The sequence below is a fragment of the Pleurodeles waltl genome, chromosome 1_2 (genome assembly GCF_031143425.1).
Source record: "Pleurodeles waltl isolate 20211129_DDA chromosome 1_2, aPleWal1.hap1.20221129, whole genome shotgun sequence".
NCBI classification, from domain to species: domain Eukaryota; kingdom Metazoa; phylum Chordata; class Amphibia; order Caudata; family Salamandridae; genus Pleurodeles; species Pleurodeles waltl.
In genome coordinates, this window is record NC_090437.1 from 360,606,137 (window position 1) to 360,622,569 (window position 16,433).

The 16,433-nt window shown below is 44.5% G+C and overlaps 1 protein-coding gene across 1 annotated transcript in view; it reads left to right on the forward strand.

Moving 5' to 3' along the window:
• SLC44A1 (solute carrier family 44 member 1) overlaps positions 1–16,433 on the forward strand; it is a 417,537-nt gene that overhangs the window by 333,134 nt on the left and 67,970 nt on the right. The window contains exon 9 of the mRNA XM_069239753.1: positions 10,057–10,243. Coding sequence (XP_069095854.1) covers positions 10,057–10,243 — 187 coding nt within the window. The remainder of the gene's footprint in view (positions 1–10,056; positions 10,244–16,433) is intronic.

Sequence of the window (16,433 nt, forward strand, 5' to 3'; positions counted from 1 at the left end):
CGGAACGGAAAGATAGTTAAAAAAAATCGGAAAATTACGTCAGTATTGTTGCGTTCGGGATCGGGTTAGATAGAATCGACATCGAATCGTGAAGAGCTCCGTTGCCCTTCGGGGTAGTTTCGATCCCCCGTCGGGGCCTGGTCGGCCCGACCGCGTGTAACATCGAGGCTGATGGAACGGACCCCGTTCCGATTCTGTCCTAAATGCCACAACAAATACCCATATACAGACCAACATTTGGTCTGTAACCTGTGCCTGTCGCCCGAGCACAGGGAAGAAACTTGTGATGCCTGTCGTGCGTTTCGATCCCGAAAAACGCTCCGTGACCGGCGAGCCAGAAGACTACAGATGGCGTCCACGCCGACAGGACACCGAGAGTTCGAGGAACAAGGAGAAGAAGAGGAAGCCTTCTCGATCCATGAATCGGACTCAGAGGAATTCGACGACCACGAAACAGTGAGTAAGACGTCGAAGTCAGCACACAAGAAAACAGACAAGGCCCAGGGGACGCCACTGCCAACAGGCTATGGCTCAACCCATAAACTCGGTGACCGACCATCGGCACCGAAAAAGGCCGAAATAGTGCCGAGATCGTCCGACTCGGTCGAGACACAGGCACGCAGCAATCTCGGGACCGAGAAAGTGCTGCCGACAAAGATCGACGCCGAGATAGCGGAGCCGAAGCTGCTCGACGCAGAGACAGCGGCACCGAGGAGGATCGACGCCGAGAGGTTTCGACTCCGAAAAAGAGAAAATTCGCCTCGGAGCCGAAAAAGAGTAAGGACATAGTTTTGGTGCCGAAACGACCCGCAACCGAGCCAACTACCAGCTCCTATTCAGAGGAGCAATCACTGTCCTCTCAATTGCGGAAACATAGATTCGAGGAAGAGATACAATCCACTGAAGTGGACCACACTCAAAAACGGATCTTTATACAGAGTGGAACAGGGAAGATCAGCACCCTTCCCCCTATTAGGAGAAAAAGGAGACTTGAGTTCCAAACACAGGAACAAGCACCACAAACAAAAGTGATGAAGAAGGTAACTCCGCCACCCTCTCCTCCACCTGTAACTCACATATCACCGGCACAGACTCCGTCACACTCACCGGCTCACACCACCATGAGCCAAGATGACCAGGACGCTTGGGACTTATACGACGCCCCAGTGTCAGACAACAGTCCGGAGGCGTATCCTACAAAGTCCTCACCACCAGCGGACAGCACAGCGTATTCACAGGTGGTAGCTAGGGCAGCAGAGTTCCATAACGTGTCTCTACACTCGGAACCTGTCGAGGATGACTTCCTTTTCAACACCCTCTCCTCCACCCATAGCACCTACCAGAGCCTGCCTATGCTCCCAGGAATGCTAAGGCACGCAAAGGAAATCTTCAAAGAGCCTGTCAAGAGTAGAGCAATAACACCAAGGGTGGAAAAGAAATATAAAGCACCTCCCACAGACCCTGCTTTCATCACCTCACAACTGCCACCAGATTCAGTTGTAGTAGGGGCAGCTCGCAAGAGAGCCAACTCTCACACATCAGGCGATGCACCACCCCCAGATAAAGAAAGCCGCAAGTTCGACGCAGCCGGAAAAAGGGTCGCAGTACAAGCTGCAAACCAGTGGCGCATCGCTAACTCTCAAGCGCTCCTAGCGCGATATGACAGAGCCCACTGGGACGAGATGCAACACCTCATCGAGCATCTACCCAAAGATCTACAAAAAAGAGCGAAACAGGTGGTTGAGGAGGGACAAAACATCTCCAATAACCAAATACGCTCCTCTATGGATGCAGCGGACACAGCTGCAAGAACAATTAACACAGCAGTAACCATAAGAAGGCACGCGTGGCTACGAACATCGGGCTTTAAACCGGAGATACAGCAAGCGGTGCTCAATATGCCATTCAATGAGCAACAATTGTTCGGACCTGAAGTGGACACGGCAATTGAGAAGCTAAAAAAGGACACTGACACTGCCAAGGCCATGGGCGCACTCTACTCCCCGCAGGGCAGAGGCACTTTCCGCACTTTCCGCAAAACAAGCTTCAGAGGGGGGTTTCGGGGTCAGGCCACACAAGCCAGTACCTCACATTCAACACCGTCTACCTACCAGGGACAGTACCAAAGGGGAGGCTTTCGGGGCCAATACAGAGGAGGACAATTCCCTAGAAACAGGGGAAAATTTCAAAGCCCCAAAACACCTACAACCAAACAGTGACTCACACGTCACTCATCCCCTCCACACAACACCAGTGGGGGGAAGAATAAGTCAGTATTACCAATCTTGGGAGGAAATAACAACAGACACCTGGGTCTTAGCAATTATCCAACATGGTTATTGCATAGAATTTCTCCAAATCCCTCCAAACATACCACCAAAAACACAGAATATATCAAAACAGCATTCAGACCTCCTAGAAATAGAAGTTCGAGCATTACTGCAAAAGAACGCAATAGAACTGGTACCAGATACACAAATAAACACAGGAGTTTACTCACTGTACTTTCTAATACCAAAAAAGGACAAAACACTGAGACCAATCCTAGACCTCAGAACACTAAATACCTACATCAAATCAGAACACTTTCACATGGTCACGCTACAAGAAGTGTTACCATTACTAAAGCAACAAGACTACATGACAACCTTAGATCTCAAGGACGCGTATCTCCACATACCAGTACATCCCTCGCACAGGAAATACCTAAGGTTCGTATTCAAAGGAATACATTACCAATTCAAAGTATTGCCGTTCGGTATAACAACCGCACCAAGAGTCTTTACAAAATGCCTGTCAGTAGTAGCTGCACACATCAGAAGGCAGCAAATACACGTATTCCCGTATCTAGACGATTGGCTAATCAAAACCAACTCACTGACAAAGTGTTCACACCACACAGATCAGGTCATAGAAACCCTCTACAAACTCGTTTTCTCCGTCAACTATGCAAAATCACACATTCTGCCGTGCAAAGTACAGCAATACCTAGGAGCAACAATAGACACAACAAGGGGAATAGCCACTCCAAGTCCACAAAGGGTTCAAAATTTCCAAAAAGTTATACAAACCATGTATCCAACACAAAAAATACAAGCAAAGATAACATTACAACTCCTAGGCATGATGTCCTCATGCATAGCCATTGTCCCGAACGCAAGACTGCACATGAGGCCCTTACAACAGTGCCTAGCATCACAATGGTCACAAGCACAGGGTCACCTTCTAGATCTGGTGTTGATAGACCGCCAAACATACCTCTCGCTTCTATGGTGGAACAGTATAAATTTAAACAAAGGGTGGCCTTTCCAAGACCCAGTGCCACAATACGTGATAACAACAGATGCTTCCATGACAGGGTGGGGAGCACACCTCAATCAACACAGCATCCAAGGACAATGGGACGTACATCAAACAAAGCTGCATATAAATTACCTCGAACTGCTAGCAGTTTTCCGAGCGTTAAAAGCATTCCAACCTATCATAACCCACAAGTACATTCTTGTCAAAACAGACAACATGACAACAATGTATTATCTAAACAAACAGGGGGGGACACACTCGACACAGCTGTGCCTTCTGGCACAAAAAATATGGCAATGGGCAATTCACAACCACATTCGCCTAATAGCACAGTTTATTCCAGGGATCCAGAATCAACTTGCAGACAATCTCTCTCGAGATCACCAACAGGTCCACGAATGGGAAATTCACCCCCAAATTCTAAACACTTACTTCAAACTTTGGGGAACACCTCAAATAGACTTATTTGCAACAAAGGAGAACGCAAAATGCCAAAACTTCGCATCCAGATACCCACACAGGCAGTCTCAAGGCAATGCCCTATGGATGAACTGGTCAGGGATATTTGCGTACGCTTTTTCCCCTCTCCCTCTCCTTCCATATCTAGTAAACAAATTGAGTCAAAACAAACTCGAACTCATACTGATAGCACCAACCTGGGCAAGGCAACCTTGGTACACAACACTGCTAGACCTATCAGTAGTACCCCACGTCAAGTTGCCCAACAGGCCAGATCTGTTAACACAACACAAACAACAGATCAGGCATCCAAATCCAGCATCGCTGAATCTAGCAATCTGGCTCCTGAAATCCTAGAATTCGGACACTTAAACCTTACCCAAGAATGTATGGAAGTCATAAAGCAAGCTAGAAGACCATCCACTAGACACTGCTATGCAAGCAAATGGAAAAGGTTTGTTTGCTACTGCCATCATAATCAAATTCAACCATTACACGCATCTCCAAAGGATGTAGTGGGTTACTTACTACACTTACAAAAATCGAACCTGGCCTTCTCTTCCATAAAAATACACCTCGCAGCAATATCTGCATACCTGCATATTACCCATTCAACTTCACTATTTAGGATACCTGTCATTAAAGCATTTATGGAAGGCCTCAAAAGAATTATACCACCAAGGACACCACCCGTTCCTTCATGGAACCTCAACATCGTCTTAACAAGACTCATGGGTCCACCTTTTGAACCCATGCATTCTTGCGAAATACAATTCCTAACCTGGAAAGTTGCATTTCTCATCGCCATCACATCTCTAAGAAGAGTAAGTGAAATTCAGGCGTTTACAATACAGGAACCTTTTATCCAAATACACAAAAATAAGGTAGTCCTAAGGACCAACCCTAAATTTTTACCAAAGGTTATTTCACCGTTCCACCTAAATCAAACGGTAGAACTACCAGTGTTCTTCCCACAGCCAGATTCTGTAGCTGAGAGGGCACTACATACATTAGACATCAGAAGAGCACTAATGTACTACATTGACAGAACAAAAGACATCAGAAAAACTAAACAACTGTTTATTGCATTCCAAAAACCTCATACAGGAAACCCAATATCAAAACAGGGTATAGCCAGATGGATAGTTAAGTGCATCCAAATCTGCTACCTTAAAGCAACAAGGGAGTTGCCCATTACACCAAGGGCACACTCAACCCGAAAGAAAGGCGCTAGCATGGCCTTCCTAGGGAATATTCCAATGCACGAGATATGTAAGGCAGCCACATGGTCTACGCCTCACACATTTACTAAGCACTACTGTGTAGACGTGCTGTCCGCACAACAAGCCACAGTAGGTCAAGCCGTACTAAGAACTTTATTTCAAACTACTTCCACTCCTACAGGCTGAGCCACTGCTTTTGGGGAGATAACTGCTTACTAGTCTATGCCCAACATGTGTATCTGCAGCTACACATGCCATCGAACTGAAAATGTCACTTACCCAGTGTACATCTGTTCGTGGCATTAGTCGCTGCAGATTCACATGTGCCCACCCACCTCCCCGGGAGCCTGTAGCCGTTTGGAAGTTAGCTTCAACTTTGTACATTTGTAAATATATTATTTAAACCTTAATAAGTACATACTTATTCACTCCATTGCATGGGCACTATTACTAACACACACAACTCCTACCTCACCTTCTGCGGGGAAAACAATCGAAGATGGAGTCGACGCCCATGCGCAATGGAAGCAAAGAGGAGGAGTCCCTCGGTCTCGTGACTCGAAAGACTTCTTCGAAGAAAAACAACTTGTAACACTCTGACCCAACACCAGATGGCGGGCTGTGCACAACATGTGAATCTGCAGCGACTAATGCCACGAACAGATGTACACAGGGTAAGTGACATTTTCATTACTGCAATATCTGCGTATTTACAAACTATTCAGCACACTTCTCCATTCAGAGTTCCTGTAATTTAAGCCTTCATGGAAGGATTACAATTTATTATTCCACCTAGAGCACCACCTGTTCCTTCCTGGAATTTAAATATCGTACTTACCAGACTCATGGGCCCACCTTTTAAACCCATGCATTCTTGTCAAATTCAATTTTTAACATGGAAAGTTGCCTTCCTTGTAGCTATTACTTCTTTACGAAGAGTTAGTGAAATACAGGCATTCACTCTTGAGGAACCTTTCTTCCAAGTACACAAACATAAAGTTGTACTTAGGACAGATCCAAAATTTCTACTAAAAGTAGTATCTCCTTTTCACATCAACCAAACCGTGGAATTGCCAGTCTTCTTTCCACAGCCAGACTCTGTGGCAGAAAGAGCTCTTCGTACTCTAGATCTCAAAAGAGCTCTTATGTACTACATAGACGGAACTAAAGATTTTAGGAAAACAAAAGAACTTTTCTTTGCTTTTCAACAACCAAATAAAGGTAATCCTATATCTAAACAAGGCTTAGCAAGATGATTTGTTAGATGCATACAAAGATGCTTCATCAAAGCAAAGAGACAACTTTTAATCACTCCTAGAGCACATTCTACAAGAAAGAAAGGTGTGTCAGTGGCATTTTTAGGAAACATACCAATGTTTGATATATCTAAAGCGGCCACATGGTCAACTCCTCATACATTTACAAAACACTATTGTGTTGATGTTTTCTGACAGCAACAAGCTACTGTAGGCCAGGCTGTCCTAAGAAAACTATTTCAAACAACTTCAACTCCTACAGGCTAGCCACCGCTATTTTTTGGGAGGACTAACTGCTTTGTAGTCTATGCATAGCATGTGTATCTGCAGTTACACATGCCATTGAACGGAAAATGTCACTTACCCAGCGTACATCTGTTCATGGCATGTAGTGCTGCAGATTCACATGCACCCTCCTTCCTCCCTGGAAGCCTGTAGTCATTCAAGTTTAACATTTGTACATATGTACATACATTTACATTTGCATGGACATCTCTATATTCTTATACTCTATCACTCCTTCCTTCACCCTTTGTGGGAAAACAATCTAACAATGGAATCGATGCCCATGCGCACTGTAACCGAGAGGAGTCGCCGTTCGATCCCATGACTCCGAAAAGACTTCTTCAAAGAAAAACAACTTGTAACACTCCGCGCCCAACACTAGATGTCGGGAGAGCTATGCATAGCATGTGAATCTGCAGCCCTACATGCCACATGCAGATGTACACTGGGTGTAAGTGACATTTTCCATATATATAGCCTCCAGAATAACACTTAAAACATACAGTTCAGTTTATTACTTGCAAAGTTGTAAATTTAGTGCTGTAGGTTTACCCCTTCATTTGGAGTGATATTTTATTTTAATTTTCAAACAATTCTCGGAATACTTGCGTGAAGCAGCAACATTAAAGGCTTTTCAGGGGTAGGTACCTGTGTGAGCATACATAAACACTTTAACAACTATAGCAAGTTTAATTTGCACTTTGCCTATTTTATTTTCTCTCTTACCGTGCATCCCCACCAATTTTGTGTGTTTCTTTTGCATGCTATTCTTGGCTACACTTTTACTTCTGTCCCCAACAGGAGTAAATCTCTGGGGTGGGAATGTGTTTTCAAATAGTTTGTAAATACCAACACTAATTTATATTCTTTTCAAGAGATACCTTGCCTAAAATGCCCACTGCCTGTTCGTGGGAGGTTTCCTTACAAATTAAATGACACAAAAAGTAGTGTATTTTACTTGCCAAATCCTTTTGCAAGTGTAAATTCACACATTTTGAACACACACAATGTATTTGTACTTAATAGCGATTTGCACACCTAATCTCAACTCATAAATAGTATGTCTGTATTTTTGAGCCTCTCACAGAAGGTGTCACCTGTGATTTGGAGGTGCAAATGTACCCCAACTTCATCAGGTTGATGGATGCTAAACCTGTCCATGCCTTGTTGAAAGACATAGATGCTTTTTTTCTTAATTGTAACGTCTCAGGCACAGATATTTTAGAAAGCCAAGATGGCTGTATTTCAGCAGAATCACCCCAAACCTATTCTTGCAGACCAACAGATGTTTTTTTACCCTGACTACACCTTGCTTTCCTCTGCAGCATCAGTGACTTTGGCCCCAACTCTGGCAATGTCCTCTTAAAATTCAAAGGCTATGGCTTTTGCTTCTATTACCATGTTCGTTCATTCCACCTCTATACTGATATCAGCTGCTTTAGCGGTGGCATCCATTCTCTTTCTGGTGTTACAAAAGTCAGTCATAATGCTGAAAACAATCCTCATTCTAAGTTCTTCCATGAAAAGATTGTCTGAGCATCTCAAGGAATCTGATTTCAAAGCGGGGGTCTCGTGCAAGGATGAACAACCTTTTTGGATCTGACTCTAGAGGCGTTGTAATTTGAAAATGTGGAAATCCTCGAGTTGAGGATGATCATTGCTGCGTGAATGCTTTGCTTCCACCTCTACAGACTGACACAAGCCCATAAATGCACAAGTATGAGAATTCAATATCTGGAATAAGGGTCACTTTTCAGTTGCCTTTGAGCATGTGGCCAAATTCTTGGAGATCTGTGGGCCCTAGGAACAGCAACAATCCTCTCTGCTTACAGCAGTTCTGGTGGACAAGCAAATCTGTGGGACCATTATCCCTTTCAGGGAGACCTTGTTCACTTACATTACAGAGGCTTGGGACACACCTCTGTTCACTCCTGCGGTGTCACAAAAGATATTAGGAAAGTATTGCACAAATCAATCAGTCCCATCTGTTACGTCCTTACTTCCATCTCCAGAAAGCTTGGACATACATGCATCATATGCAGAAATAAAGCAAAATACTTTACTAAATGCTTCTTCTGACAGGAAGGTCAAAAAACTAGATGCCCCATAGAAGAAACTTTTGTCTCCAATTGTTTTAGTGAGGTACAGTAATACACTCCCTTGAGGTGCAAAGTATCTACCACAACTGGGGAGTGCCAGGAAAATACCTTGTTAGGAAGCACTTGGGCCTATGCATTCTTTTGTTGAACACAATTGTCTGAATGAGTTGAACAAAGTGCAGGAGCCCAGTGATTCAAGGTTTAGTGAACTAAATAAGATCTTATGCATGCCTAGTTTGGGGGGGGGGGGTGGAATCATTTGCAGAATCTGTCAGAGATAATATTCATTAGAAAACACAAGTTGCTTACTTTTGGTAACATTCTTCCTGATGGACAGGATGAGTCCTGCAGATCCATTATTTGCCCTCCTGTTGCCCCTCCTGAGGATGCCTGTTGAACTCTTCTTGCTTTATTTTTCTTTATTGTACTTTGAGTCTACCCTCTGTACCGTTAACCTCTATGGAGCATGTACAAATTGGGGCAGATATAACATCAATGACTCTCAGTGAATTAGGTAGGTCTCTGACATCACTTCATGTGTCGTAGTTCAGTACCAGTAATGTCGGTGACTTCTTATCGTGGGAACTAATTTGGATTCAGTTTGGCATCTGGCATACAAAGAAAAACACAAGAAGTCAAATAAATCAGAAAGAACGTTACCAAAGTTGAATTGTTTGCTTTTATGGATGTGGCCAAACATACTACTGGTGCAATACAATATGCTCAGCCACAGCGGACACATCTGATTTTAAATTTTTATGAAATTAACACAACTTGCCTTTCAGAATTTAAAGTGATTATTCAGGCTGACTACTAATGTCTTTATGATGCTTTTTATGCATTTTTTTGTGGGTATTTTAAGCTTGCGCTTCCTTAGGCAAGTTGTTTCATTATTTTTGGTGTCTTATAGGTTCTGGCACATTTTTTTTAAGGCTACTAAAAATTATAGTGACATATGAGTGTCAGGCACTTCTTGGTGTGGATAGTCTCAGTAACATTTTTATATATTTAGATTCAGGAAAATAGCTTCAACATTATGAGCCCGATTGAGGTATTGCCAGACAAGTTAAACCATCACAATAGTGACAGATATCCCATCCGCCAAAATATAAGTCCCATTATATCCTGTGGGATTATATTTAGGAGGACAGGATATCCATCACCATTCTCACGGAGTAACTCTTCTGCCAAGGTCCCAATCGGGCCCTAAAGTCACCCCTAGATTTATGAACCATTTAGCAGTATTCCTGCTCAAAGGATCATTCAGCATTACTTATTCCACTGAAGACCTTATTCCGAAGAGGCAAAATAGGATGGGCATTTTGGCTCATCGCCAGTTATACATGTAAGTTGTCACTTTGTTGTTAACAGCAAATTAAATACAAAAAAGTACTATAATTTTAATTTTGCTCTTTTTGTTCCATCTTTCAGGTTATTCTTTTGTTGATTATGTTAGTGATGCGCAAACGAGTGGCCCTCACGATTGCCTTGTTTCATGTGGCAGGGAAGGTCTTCATCCATCTTCCACTTCTCGTCTTCCAGCCCTTTTGGACTTTTTTGGCCCTGATTCTCTTTTGGGTGTACTGGATCATGGTGCTGCTTCTCCTGGGAACTGCAGGTACAAACTGATTTTCTAAAACCACCCTGACACAGAGTGAATTATGTCCTCCTGAGGTATTAATTTATCCACTGCTACCAAACATGAAATCGTCCATACTTGCAACAAGAATTGCCAGTCCTAGAGTACTTCCATTGTCTATTGAATTAAATAGCAAATGGAGTGCAGGGGTAACCATCTAACACTTCTCTGTTTTATGTATCATGTATTGGTTGACAACTGCAAAGAAAGATCCAAACCGTGTTACTTTCACAGTGTCTTACCACTGTGAGGATCTTGAACTGTCAGCGTTCTTGTATGGGGAGCCAGTGGAGTTTTGGAGGGGAGGCACAATGTGGGTGTGGCGGGGAAGGCTGAGACTCAGTTTTACTGCAGCATATTGGATGGGTTGGTGCTTGTGTGTGAGGTGGACGGATATTCAGTAGTAGATGGTGTTGCAGCAGTCTAGTCTGCTCATTGTCATTGCCTGGGTGACTGTCTTTCTGGTGTCCAGGAAAGTCATTTGGAGATCTTTCTGAGCATGTGGAGGATGTTGAAGTAGGCGGATGTGATGCATTTGGGGTCTCGTGGAGAGTTTTTGTGCCCAGGTTTCATGCCTGATTGGTGGGTGACCAGAAGGGTTCCAGTTCAGTGGGCCATTAGGTGTCGTCCCATAGCAAGTTGTTGGATCCAAAGATGAGGACTTCCACTTTCTCAACATTGAGTTATAGGCACTAGGTGCGCATTCATGTGGCCACTTCCATCATGCAGCTTTTGAAATTTTCTGTTTGTTGTTGGGGTCTTCTTAGAGAGACGGTATAAGTTGAGTGCCATCAGCATACGAGCTGATGCTGAATGCATAGGAACAGGTGATCTTTGCAAGCTGAGCCGGACAAATGTGGAAGAGGGTGGGGCTGAGGGATGACACCTAAGGGTCTACGCTGATGACGTCTTTGGGTTTGAAAGAATGGGCTGCAGCCCAACCCATTACTTTCTTCTGGTCAGGAAAGAGCAAAACCATTGGAGGGCTAGCCCTGGAATTCCTGCATTGTAGAGTCTGGTGATGATTGTGTGGTCGTGACTGTGTCAAAGGCAGGGGAGAGGTCGAGAAGAATTAGGGCTGCCAAGAGTCCTCTGTTCAGGATAGCTCTAATGTCATCTGTTGCTGTGACTAGGGGCATCCATCTCGGTGCTATGATTGATGCAAAATGCTGATTATGATTTGGTCCAGGAGCTCATGTTGAGTTTGTGTTGTTCAATGTAGAAGGAGATCTGCTGTTGTTTGCTTTTTCCATGATTTTTCCAGGGATTGGGAGCAGTGAGATGGGTGGATAGTTGCTGAGGACTTACGGGTCTGCAGATGGTTTCTTGAGGAGAGGGGTGACATCTGTGTGTTGCCACGCATCCGGAAATGTGGCAGTGGTGATGAATGTGTTGACAGTGGTTTGGAGTACCAAGATTATCATGGGGCTGCTGAGGTTGAAGAGGCTGTGATGGCAAGGATCCATAGGAGCGCAGAGTGGGTGGATGCCATAATTGCTGAGATTTCTTCAGTGGCCATCAGGGTCTAGTTGGAGAGTATAGGGGCTACTGCTGTGAGGGCTGGAGAATCTGGAAGGGTCGTGGGAAGTGGAGGAGGATCGAAATTCTTATAGATGTTGGATATTTTGTTGTTGAAAAAGTCTGAGAGTTAGTTGCAGAGGTCCTGCGACAGGATGATGGAGTTGCATGTGGCTGCGCAGTGGGTGAATTCCTTGACAAAAATGAAGTTGTTTAGATATGTTGGTGCATGCTCTGATTCTCTGTGACAGGGCCCTCTTCCTTGCTTCCTTCAGTTCGCAATGATAGGATCAGAGAGAGTTCTTGTAGGTGCTCCGGTCGTGGGCTTCTGAGAGGATGCCACTTTTTGTTTCAGCTGTTTGCAGTGTCTCTTGGCATTCCTGAGGGATTACTAGATAATACAAATGATGGCTTAAAAAATGCATTGTTTGCTGTAACAGACAACAAGGTGATGGATGGATTGTTTGAAATAATCTCGGTCACTGACAATCGCTTGGGCCACATTAAAATCCATTGTTCTTACCCATTATACTACTGTAGAGAGACTTGCCATAATCAAATTATGCTTTGTCTTCATCTAATTGGAAATTTCCACCCTGACCTGCCAGGCTAGGTCCCCTCCAGACAGGAACACAAGCAACCCCATGTTAATTTTGGTATCCCTGAGCCTTGTCATGAAGGTATAGCTTGAGTCCTGTGGCATAGTGAGCATGGGATCTATGTCTGGGCATACCGGTCCCTCTTTGGGCAGTTAACTGCAACAGGGTGAGGGATAAAATGCATGAATTAATCTGTCAGTTGTGATCGTTTGGGCCCACATTACAATTCATCATTTTCTTTTACTGTGCCACTCTAGATAGAGACCTGCCATAAGCAAATCAGTCTAGGACCTGTCCCGGTAGGAACAGTCCAGCCAAAACTGCCATGCCTGATCTTATGCCACGGTACCATGGAACTCCAGCTAGAATCCACTGAGGCCATGATAGGCCAAGACCTGTCTGACCTTGTATACATTCTTGTTTATTAAACACCAGGCCCGGCAGTTTAACTGAACTGTCCTATTGGAGCAGGGCCTAGGCTAATGTGCATATGGCTGGCTCTTGTCAAACATGGCATGATGGGCAAATAAAATAGTGAACTGGATTACAGCACAGAGTAATTACAAGTGGCTGACCAGCAATCCACCAATCACTTGTTTTCCTCAGAATGTGCTGCAGATGTATGAGGTGGCCAGTTACAATTTTGAAAGCTAGAAAGGCCAACTTTGAAGTTGATTAATTGAATTCAATTAAGTTTGTTACCATAAACCCTCTTTGGTACCATGCACAGAAATGGCATAGGCTGTAGTATAAAGAAAATGTTTATAAAAACATGTTATCTTGGGAATATAAACACTATATGTATTTAAAAAGAATTACTGTAAGAACATGTGTGTTTGTGGAATGTGTAGCTGTAGAATCAAATGCTCTGCATACTCCTGCCATGTAGTGTTTGGCACCGGCATGTGCAAATTGATTTTCTTTAAAGACATTCTTAGTGTCACAAGGTGTAGTGATTCCTCCTCTGGCTGGTAATGTACATGGGCATCAGCTCAATTGTTGGAATGTCTTTTATTTTTGGCCATCTGGTTCAGACGTGTTATTGATTGAGCTCCCGATCAGAGCCTGTGGTGTTTGTCATCTGACAGCTTTAACCTATTCTGTCCCGTTGGCATCGCAAATATTTACACTGTTTGGATTGTGCTGGTCCCCCTTCAATACTGCTCCCAGTGTCACTCCACGTTCCCTTGGACCAACTACCATCAGGTCTTAAAATTCTGTCTTTCCCCTGATTACAACAAGGCTGCATGTTGTGTTGAGCCTGCCTCACATTCTGCTTCACGGCCACTCAACAGGCTTCCAGTCCAGCACTGTTTGCAGGCCATATTTGGCACCAACAAAAAGCCTCAGTGCTGGGAACGAGCTATACACCGGTGCCAAAGCCACCTTTAAAGCCTCTGTCTCCTTCAATGCCAACAGCTCCATTGATGCTGGCACTCAAATCAGCATTGAAAATCCGTTCAGTTCCAAAGCACCATCTGGTGCCAAGTCAGAAAACTCCTTCAAAGTCGAGGCCTTTGGTGCCAAAACCCACAGGTTTCAAGGCTGTGGAGCTGCTGATCCATGAGTGTCTCCAGTAAGAGCTTGATGCATGTCAAAAGAGACTCTTTATACACCCACAGATTTGAAAGATCTTGTCAAAGCTGCCACCCAAGGTGCAAGTGGCTCTTTCAAGAAAAAGGAAACTGACCTTTGAGGAACAGCTTCCCTTGGATCCTCCACCTCCTTTCAGTTACAGGAGACATCAGGACATGCGCACTAGCCTGAATCCAGTTCATCCCCTCACTGTTTCTTCTCCTCTTCCTCCACCCCCTCCTCTTCCTCCTCCATCTTCTCCCCCTCTGCCTCCAGTGCCGCTGTCGGGTAGGCTCTCATTATTCTAATGAGACTACTGGATTTGGGTGGCAGAATCACTTGCACTGTGTGGGACTGAGTCTGAACTCACTACAGGTGACACCTGTCGGCCTAATCTGGGTTTTGCTCCGGCTTCCTGGCAGTGCCTCATCTCTACCGTAGAGCAGGGATGATTGGGCAACTGAGCACATGACACAGTAGACTCCTCAGGGAAATCGTGGTCACTCAGAGCTCATCCATTTCTCTCAGTTACATTAGTCTCACATACACAAGGATAATCAGAGGCAGAATAGAATTCAGTAAGGTTATATTGAAGTAACTGCATCTTAGATAATAAAGCATGTACTGCAATAACTAGGACGATGAAGCATGACAGGATTAAAATTGTGTCAAGGAGAGTGAAACATAAAAATAACGCTACCATATTATCACTAGAATCGTTAAAAATAGCTCTTACCTAGGCTATGTTATAGCACAGCATGTTAAGGTCTAATTCTGCCCTTCTGGTTCCCGGGGAAGAAATCATCCCTCATACCTGAGCAAGAGGCCTGTAGTCTACATAAGCAGCTGCAGCAAAGCACTCAGCATACAGTTGTGGTCATCTGGCTGGAATCTCCCTCTAACGTACATGGGTCAGAGTAGTTTTTTAATAATATAGCTGATATTCCAAGAAAAGACCCCTACGTAAGTGTGTGTATGTTTCTTTGAACACTAGAGACAAAGCGTTACCACGTTTGCCGGCCCCTCTGACAGATAGAGAACAAGAAAATTGATGTAGCAGGCAGGAGTTGCTGCGCAATCATCCATGCAATGGAAAATTGCTAAATTTAATCAGCTTGCTCTCTTGCTATGATATGGCTTACTGGGACAAGTTGGAGGAACTTTTCCAGCACCTCCTAGTGAAATACAGACATTTGCTTTTCAGAGGGCAAAATAATATCAAACACCACTGTCTGGGAGGCCTTGACACTACTGATACTGTGGCTTATAGGCATCAAGACAGTGTCCTTCTGAGAAGCCACCCTTGGTTCATGTTTCTCTGGCTTCACAGGATGAGGGCACATCTCCATCATATGACTCTCCATATGGGCATGTTGGCACCTCATCAACTTGCTTTCCACATCAAGTACTTGGAGTGGCTGCCCATCCACCTAGCACTCAAGGCCAGGTCCAACACAAAGTTGTCTTCATCAAACCAGGCATGGCATCAAAGTTTTTCCTTCAGAAACAGAGAAGCACACTCTCTCCACAGCTGTCAGTGCCAGCGCAGAACATTGAGCGTTGGGCACTTCACCACAAGACACATTTTCTAGAGGAGTGCATAGCAGGAGGTGAACGACATTGCAGCCCTGCTAAGCAGTATGTGCTAACAAGACCATGAGTGTTAACTCTGCCCTCAGTTCCTACTCCCATACTTCCATTGTTGGGGGTTTCCCAATATAGACCTATCCACAATCACTTAAATGCCAAAACTTCTCCTCCGGATTCAGCCACAGTCCATGGGCAGTGCACTGCGGTGAACTGGGAGGGATATTTGCCTACTCTTTTCCACCTGTCCCACTCTTTAGGGGTGTGGTTTGGAAGCTTATGCAAATGCACCTCACGCTCTTCCTGGTGGCTCCCACTTGGGCCTGAAAACCCTGGCTCAGAGCTCTTGTAGGCGTGTCTATAGTTACCCACAAGAAACTGCCCAAATTGCCAGATCTCACTTAGAACCAAGACGCCATGTGGCATCTGAACCCCAGGAAGCTCAATTTGGCTCCTGAGGTCCTAGAGCCTGGTACCTGAATCTTCCTGTGACCTGAATCAGCCCTGTTATGCGGCCTAATGAGAAAGGTTTGCTATTACTGTTTTGCAAAACACATTGTCTGTCCATGACAAAGTAGGTTACCTTCTTCATCTTCAGCTTTCAGACCTTGCCTACACTTTCATTCATTTTTACCTGGCTGCAGTTGCAGCTTACTTACAAATCAGGGATCACTCTTCCTTATTTAGAGTCCCCGTCATCAAAGCTTTCATGAAAGTACTCAAATGGGTTAACCTGCCCAGGGTGCCTCCAGCCCCTGTTTAGAACCTCCGTGTAGTCCTAACTCAACTCACAGTCCCTCAATTTGAACCCCTCCCTTACACCCCCTCAGGTCATCTCTTGGAAGCTTCTCTTCCTCATTGCTGTCACATGTTTGAGGCATGTGAACGAG